At 39.9% G+C, this 10,942-nt stretch overlaps 1 protein-coding gene across 5 annotated transcripts; it reads right to left on the minus strand.

Moving 5' to 3' along the window:
• Positions 1-581: 581 nt before the first annotated feature.
• LOC117556543 (adhesion G-protein coupled receptor G1-like) lies at positions 582-10,805 on the minus strand. Of its 5 annotated transcripts, none has more exons than XM_034231894.1 (13): positions 10,581-10,805; positions 10,394-10,507; positions 7,462-7,513; positions 7,212-7,296; positions 6,486-6,614; positions 5,602-5,757; positions 5,464-5,518; positions 5,297-5,388; positions 4,738-4,859; positions 2,374-2,654; positions 1,478-1,580; positions 1,043-1,356; positions 582-963 (listed from the first exon to the last, which is right to left on the minus strand). In XM_034231894.1, the coding sequence occupies exons 1-13, from the start codon at positions 10,636-10,638 to the stop codon at positions 848-850; spliced, it is 1,677 nt and encodes a 558-aa protein (XP_034087785.1). In that variant the 5' UTR covers positions 10,639-10,805; the 3' UTR covers positions 582-847. The 5 variants fall into 5 exon arrangements, with proteins under 5 accessions (XP_034087785.1, XP_034087786.1, XP_034087788.1 ...); XM_034231897.1 differs by lacking the exon at positions 10,394-10,507 and adding an exon at positions 9,408-9,581 and having other exon boundaries at positions 583-963; positions 10,581-10,803; XM_034231896.1 differs by having other exon boundaries at positions 583-963; positions 9,408-10,507; positions 10,581-10,654.
• Between the last annotated feature and the right edge of the window lie 137 nt (positions 10,806-10,942).

Genomic DNA, 10,942 nt, shown 5'->3' on the forward strand with positions numbered 1-10,942 from the left:
CTGGGGTGTAGCGATGGATGAGTTCTGCTAAATAAGCCGGAGCCAGCCCATTTAGGGGTTTGAAAACAAATAAAATAAGTTTAAAATAAATTCTGAACCGAATTGGAAGCCAGTGTCGTGAGGCCAGAATTGGGGTGATGTGGTCACGCTTTTTATGGCCAGTGAGAAGACGTGCAGCTGCGTTTTGGACTAGCTACAGGCGTCTAATTGACGCCTGGTCCATACCCACATACAGAGCGTTGCAGTAATCCAGTCTCGAGGTAACAAAGGCATTAATCACTCTTTCTAGGTCTTTAAAAGATAAAAACGACTTGCTCTTGGCCAATAGTCGTATTTAAAAAATGCAGGTCTTGACTACGGTGCTAACCTGCTTATCAAATGTAAAAGCGCTATTGAAGGTCACTCCAAGGTTCATGACAGAGGGGAGGATGTCTTTGTTGAGGGAGCCCAGAATTTCAACCGGGGAGGTTGGGGTCCAAAAAATATTGTTTTGTGAGAATTGAACCTAGGAGCAGTAGAAAAACGATGGGGCCCAGAATCGAGCCTTGGGGAACCCCACAGGTAAGAGGGGCTTGGCAGAGGAGAAGGCACCTAGCTGCACTGAGAAGCTACAGTCTGTCAGGTAGGACCTGAACCATGCAAGGGCAGAGCCTGTGATGCAGATCATTCAAAACTCTTAAAAGGGCTGTTTCAGTGCTGTGCATGGGTTTGAAGCCAGACTGAAACTTTTCATGAATGCCATGCGTGGTTAAGAAAGACTGCAGCTGGGCATAGACTACTCACTCCAGGGCTTTAGATAAAAAAGGTAGCTGGGAGATGGGCCAGAAGATGAACAGAGCTGTAAATATCAGTTATTGAAACTGGTAGTCATCACTTTCTGAGAGGAAGGGTCTTTGCTTGAGGAGTTATCATCAGTTCGAGGCTTGCAGGTCAAAGCTACGGACCATAGGAACATAAACAAACCTGAGAAGGAGAAAGAAAAGGCTTAATATACTGTTAAAAGCACAATGGATACTTTATATGAAGATCTGCAAATACTGACCCTGCAAGGAGTTTAGTATGGTGAACAGGTAGATCCCAGAGAGGGAGATGTAGGTGGTCCCAGCTAACCCCCAGGGTAAGCCCAGCACACAGCTGAGGCCCAGCACCGTGGCACAGTCCTTCCATAACCTAATCCCTTTCTCTCTGTGCATCTTCTTCCAGCCACTGCTGCCTCCGCCCGCCCTCAGCCTCCACAGCTTAAACACCACCAACCCCAGCATGCAGAAATTACACAGTATAACCAGGCAAGGGAAGGCCATGGTAGTGACGTAGCTGACTAAAGGCATCTGTGGGAACTGGCTGCTCATCCAGCATCTGCAAGTTAATAAAAAAAGAAAATCAATTATTTCCAAATAACGTGTTGAGAATAAAAACGTGTTGCTTCCAACCTCCCGCGTGGTTAAATATTTAATATCACAAAATCTTGGTTTCTTACATCTGTGATGTTGTATTGGGGTTGGTGGCATCAATTATTTTCAAAGTGTATTTGCCGTAAACACCTGAAATCCCACAAACCCCTGCAATCAGTGTAGGAATACCTGCATAAAGACACAACAAATACAGAAGTTACTTCAACAAACCCTGACAACAGCACACATGCAGAAGAACAGAACACACCTCCTTTTGGATTCATGTTCATGAGATTTTTGTCAGTCAAAATACAAAAGAATATGTATAAAGAATTCACATGTTATTAATAAGGAATTGTTGCATTTTCCTGCTCTGAAAAGGGGCTGGGTTATGGATCTAAGATGTGAGTTCTTGAGAAGAGCTCAGTCTATCTCCAACAATGTCTCACTGAATCTATCTCAGTTGAAAACATGCAGTCTCATGAACTGCCAATAGGTGGTGGTGGATTGGGCAGAAATGCTCATCTAAAAAGAGGTTCATGTTTTGGAAATGTTATACTGTTGAAAGGTTTTGGAAAGAGGTTCTCCAGAGAATTTGCCTTACACTGTACTCTATAAGAGGGGTTTTAGCAAGATTGTGTAATGAACAACATCATAAGCCGAGATATTTAGCTGTTGCCAAAGATTGATTTGAAGATATACCAGGTACACAGAAATATGACTATACACTATACAGTATATGCTAGTATTTACAGATCATTAGCTGTTTACAGAGAGTATTTTGATTTAGCAGTTTTTTTGTACTTATTCACTTCAGTATTGTTCCTTGGACCGTATTTTTGCTGCCCTCTGGCTTTGTAGTACCAAATGGAACAATATAAAAACTGGTGTTCCCCTTAGTCCCTTACACTCAAAAAATTGAACATACGGTTTCAGCCTTAATACCAAATTCAACTTTCAGACGACAGAAACACAGACTCACCCCATCCAACCAGGCTGAGCTTCAGCAGGTATCTCCTGACGTAGATGTTGAAGACGCGGACCAAGAGGAGATAGAGGTGGAATCCTTCCAGAGCCATCCAGCAAACAGTGGCCAGCAGCGACCAGTGTAAGAAGAGACCCAGACCCCCGCACACCCAGCCCTCCTCACCCTCCTTCAGCTGCCACACCCAGAAGCTGCCCAGCAGGAAGCTGAGGTGGAGGCAGAGCAGTGCTACTGAGAGTTGCAAATGCACACCGATAGCCTTCTCAGGACGCTGTCGTCTGAAAGAAAACAGAATTCAGTTTGTTACAATCATTTTTATACTGCCTATTTAGCAGATACAGTACCATGTTTTCAGCTATTTCTGGAGTATGTCTGCTATCGGCCAAATGATGCTAAGCCTCTATAGGGTTAAGGGACAATGTCTTCTTGGATCAAAGGTATGCCAGCTGGTATCCAGGCCAAGACTTCCTCTTTTAAGTGCTTAGTTCATTATTTCTTGTCCGATTAGCAACTCCAGATGCAAGAATGGAGTTCAGAGGAGATCTCTGCGACCCCACTGTTTAACAAGCAGCCGGTATCCAAGCTAATTTGAACAGAAAGCTCAATTGTCTTGTATTAAAGCCCAAGGACTCTGAGATTTCCTTTTTCATTGTACGTGATTGGTGAATAATACTCAGACTTCAAATGGAAACAAGATGGCTCCAATACAATAAACTTGTCCCGGGTTAGGGGTATACTCAAGACAAACTAGTTCCATTTATAAATGCACACACCTTCCTGAAGGCCCTGTAGTGTTGCAGTCTGTTTTCTGTACAGACAAAAAAGTGTCTGAATAGTTGTTTTAGTAAAGATATCTTGAAAGACAGAAGCTTTATTTTCATATAGTCGTCTTTAAGAGATACTGATATGGCCTGATACATCTGACGCACATCTCCCAGTTCTTAGGTGATAAAGGTAGGGGGTTTCAAATGCTGTTCACCCATCCCACAAGCAAAGTTAATCCCTAGTTATGGGCCCACATTGAACAGATAGCCTACTGCTGTTGTTTTTTTAATTTAAAGGTCACCTATCATGTTATTTTTAGGCAATAGCATAGGTACTTCTACTTTTACTTAAGTACACCAGCTGAGTACTTCTTCCACCTCTGAAACTTGCAGAGCACTTCTAACCTATAACATATAAAACATTTGTACTTCTACAAACGTCATTCTGTTTCCTAACAGGAACTTTGATAAACCACAGAGATTATTTAACCCACTCACAGCACATTTCTGCAGCCAATAACACCCATCTGTACCACGAGAGGAACACACTGCCTCACTTAAAGTCTCAGTTGTTTAGCTGGCAGCCCTCGACTTTTACATTCATCCTCGCTGTGTCACAGTATGGACTTCAGTGACTGAAAAGCTACTGTTTCCTACTTGACTCCAACACTGGCTCATGGCGCATTTCCACTGCAGCGGGTAGCCCCGTTTAAGCGTCCTTAACCGTCCTCAAGCGGCCAGGCCAGTTTTTGGTGGCCTTTCCATATAGCCTAGTACCGGCTAGCGGGAACTTTTTCCCTCTTTTTCCGGCCCCATAAAATGGTGGTTCCCTCAGACCAGGGCCAGGGCTGAACTAGTGACGTCAACACTCTCGACTGCTGATTGGTCAGAGAGAATCGTCACAAGATCGCGTGCGAGTTCATCCCTAGCGTCGCATATGTATCTAGAAGCAAGCTTGCAGCATTTTTATAAACAGCATTTTGTAAACGGATGAGCTACAAAAATGGCTACGTCTAATAAGAAAAGCACACCGTAGTCGACCGAGGAGGTGACGACGTTCCTACATCTCATTGGGGATGATCAAATCCAGCGGGAGCTCGACGGAACAACTCGAAATGTGAACAAAAACAAAGCCGATCGCCCCGCCTACACTGCGTTGCTACCCCAGGTCCTAAACTGTAATGGAAATGCGCCACGGCCTCGGACGGCCAGCGAGGCAGCCCGAGGCCTGAGCGAGGACGCTTAGGGACGCTTAAACGGGGCTACCCCGTTGCAGTGGAAATGCGCCATATAAAACTCTCTGTATCTCTGCACAATTCAAACCATTTGTTGAATTTATAACTTATGATCACATCCACTTTGCACACCTTACTTATGTCTCCATTGTTTGCATGCACATGTTTAAAGGTCATACTTTCTATTGTATTGTATCTGTATTAATGAATTACATTTAGCATCTCTGGTAAAGTGTGTATTATTACCAGAGTATTGCTTTAGTTGACAGAAAGTACAAGTGTCATGTTTTACTTTCTTTTATTATACTATAACCTACAGAAAAGTGATGTAAATGATCATTTTAAGTGAAAAAACAACTCACTGTAGACATATATAGATGATCAGGCTGATGATGGTGAAGAAGATGGAGAGTGCTGAACCAATGTAGGTGATGTTGCTCAGGATCACAGCACTGCGTTTAGACTGTACTGATAGTGCTGGGTTCTGGAACAAAGAAAATGTCAATAAAGTCAAATGATTGTATTTTAAGTTCAGGAGTCGCATGGAAGCTTCTTGAGTAAATACTGTATATTGTAAACATATGAAATATTAAGATTAAGTTCTCGCAAAAACACTACCAATGAGGCCCATGCACACATTATATACAAGCATTTGCAATCATCGACATAGTATTGTAGTAATACATCATACATTATAATGTAATATAATGCATTCTAATCACATGCAATATTGAGCATAATCATATTGGAAATGATAGGTATGTTAATAATGCATTGCAGACACAGGCTTGCAAAAACATGTCAATGAAAGACCAGGCGTTATGAATGTGTCATGATTATTGCTAAAAAGCACTTATTATTATGAGTGCTAATGCACAATGGTAAGCATTTGGCTACCGTAAAATAACATTTATATTTTACCACAAGCACAGCAAAGAAGCTCAGGTGGTTGCAGCTACAAATATACTCCGATCCAGTTTCACTGGTTTCACATCCGTCTGTGCTCCAAACACCTAAAAACACACATATAGTTTAGATTTTTTAAATTTAAGTTCAAATAAGAATTTAGGCTGGCATTTGTTGCCTACCTGTTCCATCGTTAAAGTGTGACTCCTGCCAAAACACACAGGTCCCACTTTCTACCTGAAACATATAGACATTCAAAATAAGAGCAAAGCAGATTGGAGTCAAACTGTAGTGCTTTCACAGCTGGTTGTGTTGTGTACCTGTCTGTTGTGTCTGAAGGTTAATCTGACAGGTTGTGAGAGGTTTCTGACAGACTGGTTCCCCGCCCTCACTGCCAGGACTAACCCCCCTAGAACTTGTTTGATGATAGGCTTCTCTAGTATGACCCGCCGTCTCCCTATCCTCGGGGGGCTCAGCTGCAGAGACAGAGCGAGGGTTAGGGTTAGGTATTCATATCAACATTAGCTACAGTATCAACCTTTTCCTCCATTTCCATATTACACAATGGCTGTTTGTGCATGTACAAAGTTCACTGGAATCAATGCAAATTTGGATGAGGGGAAAGTGCTACTTTGTATAATACACACATATGTACACAGTGATAAAATGTAACAAAGTACATTTACTTAAATGTTGTTCTAAAGTAACATTTTCAGGTACTTCACTTAAGTATTTATATAAAATACAAGTCTATCTTACTACATTTTGGAGACAGATACTGTATTTTTAGTGCAATAAATAATTTTTAAATTGTTTTCATAAAAAAAACACATGATATGCTTAAATGATAAAATGCAATACTGTACTAATAATACTATTGTAACAGTATTGTATTAACATTACAATAAATAATAATACTGTTGTTTGATACTGTGAGAGAGAGCCATTATGCTTAATGACTACTTTTACTTTCAGTAAATTAAGCTAATATTATGTGTGTACATCAACATTTTCAATTAAAAACTTTTACCACATGTAATGGAACAGTACTATAATTTGTATTAGTAAGTAAAGGATCTTAGTACCACTACTGGATGTCAACAGCTTTAAGTACAAGTTGCTATATACAAATATATAAAGGTTTACCTCCTAATCCATTCACCTGACCAGTCTCTCCTGAAAGGAGCCTTCAGAAGATACTGACCTTAAATAAAGTGCTGTTGATCACCGTGGCGACCAGCAGGACCTCCTTCTGAGACGCATCTCCGCTGATCCTCTGCAGACAGGTGGAGGGGATGTGAACCGTGTGCTGCGGAGTGGGACTCTCCTCTGCCTAAAAAGTTAAAAACATAAAACATTTATCAGTAAATACATTGCATTATAAATTATACATATGATGTATACTTTACAGAACACACTTTGCTGTTAATACTTTCATGCTTTTGATTAAACAAGATTTTGAAGGCAAGACTCATACTAGAGTTATTTTACAGTGTTGATCAGTACTTTAAAGGAGTCTTGTGCTTAGTTTCAGGTTCATATTTGTATTGTGTGCCTACCGTGACATGTTTACATGCTTTAATGTTCCAAAAGGTCTTTACAATTCAATCTAAAGTTGTTTATTATACATTATGACTCATTTTGTCTGTCACATCTGAAGATTCCTCCTTATTTCTTTGGAGTTGGATAATGCCACATTTGCATATTTAAACATAACAAAACACACTTCAGAGAAAGGAAAACCCACATGGCATAATAGGGCCCCTTTAACTGAAGATTACGATGTGAATGCTTCTTGGTGATTGATGAAGCAACGAGCTATTTTTCTTTTGTTTGGCTAATGTAAGTGCATTTCATTTAAACTCGCGATTGTCTGAAAACCAGATTTGACGAGAGCTGGGAGCCAGTTGTCCAAAAAATACGAGCTCACCTCTTGAGACGAGTTCACCATCAGATGAATGAAGTTCAGGGAACGGCGCTTTACACTGCAGCTTGTAATTTCGGACTCATAACACCTGAAAACACACATTTCACAATACAAACAGTTTCATCAACTAGAAGTATGGATTTCCTGTGAACCTACAACATAATGAAGTCGTCTTTTGACATGACTTACAGTCATTTAAAATACATTTTTCAAAAAGAAAGAGGAGAATATATGAGTTTGTATTTTGTGTTACCTGGTCCACATCTCTTTGCTGAGACACCTACCCAGGACATGTCTACAGTCTTCTGTTAGAATGACAGAGAGAAGTGAAAGAGTCAGACACTATATGTATACAGCATGACTGACTTGAATAAGATAAAACAGTTAGACTTGGTATCACTCACATGTCTATATTGCATTATAAACATATTGAGTTGCTTATAGCACTTTATAATTATATTACGTTAGAGTGTCTTTATTAAACATGGACCCTGCATAAAATACATTAACCTCAAAATAAATGACGATTTATTCCAGATTTAGCTTCTAGCTTATTTCTATCATAGTCCCTAAGCAGATACACACATAACAATCAACTAAAAATATGACATTGTATCTATCAAAAATAAAAATGATAAAACGGATCAAAGAATACTTCAACATTTAATACCAGAACATTTATCACTACCATAACATTATATTTAATCTTAACCACAAACTCAAATTGCAGTCAGTTCATGTTGACAAGACTGCAGTAACAATGCCTCTCTGATTCACAATGCTTCATATCAATAGTCATCATAACACATTATGTTTTATAATGACGTATAAGGTCAAGTATCCTTGTACTTCATCGTTTCTGGTCACTCATGGACATTTCAGATTTGTTATTTTTATATTTAACCAGGGGTCGATGTATAATATCTGCCAGGAACTTTCTTTAATGAAAAAACTGGATCCCAACCCGGGGGGTCTCGAGGCGTTCTTCATTTTAAGGGGTGTGAAACAACTTTTTAAATACAGTTGGCATAACCGGGCACCTCAGGTTTTTATTCAAATGTGTGAAGAAATAAAATAGTTGGTAAGATCATTTAATTTAAAAGGACAATGTCTTTTTTCATATCTGGCATGATAAGGCTAATGAAGACGTGAACACAAGTTACAACTGCCTCACACTGCATTAGAGAAATGTGCAGATAAAACAAACAAAGAGTAAGCAGAACAATGGCCAAGTGTAAGGGAGAACACACAACTGAATTGTCAAAATAAGTATTTCTTAAGTGTATTATTGCTAAAAAAAAAAAAGAGGAAAAATAGATAATACAGGTAACTGTTTCAAAATGTGCTAAAACCCACAGGAAACCCATTTCTGTTGCAATGGTCACAGGAAATTCATAAGAATATTTACTCTAACTTGCTGCAGTTATTTGTTCACTATTTGGGGTAATTGTTCAGTTGATCAGTATTGTGAAGCTGACAATTGAGCGGCCCGACCAAGCAAGGAGGCAGAGAGAGAACGTCCAAAAATACAACCCGGTGTGGGCATTTATTCAAATCATAAGCACATGATTCACAGCCTCAATTGCTGTTCCCTGAACACAGTCAGCAGCCACAAGGATCTCACCCACACTACCAGCCTCCAAACAGACAGGGCAACAGACCCTAAATACTCACACTAATCAGCAATTCGACACAGGTGTGGGGGAGGAGACAACACCAGGTGCACACAATCAACAGCCACAGACATGGGGGAAGGGGAACACTTTTAACATGAAACCAGGAAACAGAGACAGACACATTTACATAAATTACATATATTCCCATGCTTCCTGTGCAATGTTTTTAGTGCTATACTACGCGTAACGGAGGCCGAGATCTATGGGCCCAGAGATCACCTCCGTTACAAGTATTTATACAACTATAATGTTATGGATTATAATATTAGTGCTTTTAAATGAGACACACAGATAAACTCTGTGGTTGAGTCCAGTTTTTATCACCTGAGGCTCCTGTCCAAAATTAAACCGGTTTGATCCTTTTTAGACTTTGAGCGTGTAATCCGTGCCTTTGTTTCTACACGTCTAGATTATTGTAATGAACTTTAGGCCGGCCTAAACCAGACCTCGCTGGCACGCCAGCAGCTGGTACAAAACGCTGTGGCTCGGCTGCTTACAGGAACACGCAAGCATGACCACGTACCTCTTCTGGCTTCCCTCCACTGGCTTCCTGTCCATTTTAGGGTTCATTTTAAGATTTTATTGTTTGTTTTTAAATCTCTTAATGGGCTGGCCCCTCAGAACATCTCCGACCTCCTACATGTGTACACCCCGTCAAGGGCTTTGAGGTCGGCTGATCAGCTGCTGCTGGTAGTCCCTAAAACAAAGAAAAAGACCAGGGGAGACCAAGCCTTCTCAGCGGTAGCCCCCAGGCTCTGGAACGACCTGCCCCCCCATGTCAAAGTGTTGCCCACTCTTTTCCCTCGCTTTCGAGTCAGTCTGAGCTATGCTCTACCTATTTTATGCTTTTATTGTCTGTCCATAGCCTTTATGTTCCTTTTATCTATTGTAATATTATAGTTTTGTTATAATGTTATGTTCGTTGTGAAGCACTTTGGCAAACCCTCTGTTTTTAAAATGTGCTATAGAAATAAAGTGGATTGGATTAAGAGACAGCCACACAATATGTCATGAGTCAGGCGTCATCAGTTAACTGGAAACATGATGGGAGCCGTGTGTGATTATAATGCATTATGAAAACATTACAATCTGTTACAACAATGGGAATTATGAAACATTAGGACCCATGCATGTCAGTGAGTGAGACATTTGAAGTGGTATAATCTTGTTATGATCCTTATAAGTCATTATAAAATGCTTTGATAGGTGTTGTGATTATTGTAAAATAAGCAGTTAAGGTACAAGAAAACATAACCCTCCAGTGAGGTATGCAGTTATAAAATACTATAAATCTTATGGCAGAATTACTTCAAAGTTTATGAAAGTCTCAAAATGTATTAATTACAAATAAATTAAGACTCCTTTTTTAAATAATTTTTTTTACAAAGTCAAGTATAGGGGTTATAATAATAATAACAATAATAATAATAACAATAATAAAGTACCAGTTATTTTAGACATAGCTGTCTTAAAAATTGTAACATGACGCGGATTCTGCTCAGCACTTACTCAGGGAAACTCTGGCTTTCGTTGTTGCATGTGTGGTGGTTGTGTCAGAGTCTCTATCACCACGAAGCAGATGACTCACTGTCTCTGTTTTGATTCTTGTTGAGTTTACACAAGCTTAAATCGAACATTGAAATGGTCATTGTCTTGTATGCACACAACCATAAAAATAAACTTGTGAAAAACTCACCCCCAGCTTGGATCGAAGGAAACCACACCAGTGTGAGGAGGCACAGTGGGATCCTCATGGTGTCTCTCTGTTCCTCTCACTCACGCTGAAGTGACTGTTCTCTGCCCAGCAGCACTGAGGTTTACTTGATGATGAGCAGCTAGTTTCACATCTACATATATCACATGATGGCAGACCGTAGGATGACAGTACGTGTGCAGAAGAAGTGATTCATATCCAACCTGTTATAAAGGTTATTCACTGGAAATCATACGTATTTTATGCTGGTGATGAGGTAAGATGCCTCATTGTTGTTTAATTGAATTATCAGAGAAAGAATTAGATCAACAATGTGTTGAAACAAATAAAGAATATCAATATCC

The sequence above is a fragment of the Gymnodraco acuticeps genome, unplaced genomic scaffold (assembly GCF_902827175.1).
Source record: "Gymnodraco acuticeps unplaced genomic scaffold, fGymAcu1.1, whole genome shotgun sequence".
In the NCBI taxonomy this organism is placed as follows: domain Eukaryota; kingdom Metazoa; phylum Chordata; class Actinopteri; order Perciformes; family Bathydraconidae; genus Gymnodraco; species Gymnodraco acuticeps.

Coding starts and splice junctions, on each gene's coding strand:
- LOC117556543 (XM_034231894.1), bottom strand. CDS start 10,638: ATGAGGATCCCACTGTGCCTCCTCACACTGGTGTGGTTTCCTTCGATC. Junction 6,615..7,211: donor TGGTGAACTCGTCTCAAGAG/GTGAGCTCGTAT, acceptor TTAACTTTTTAG/GCAGAGGAGAGTCCCACTCC. Junction 1,581..2,373: donor GCTCAGCCTGGTTGGATGGG/GTGAGTCTGTGT, acceptor GTCTTTATGCAG/GTATTCCTACACTGATTGCA.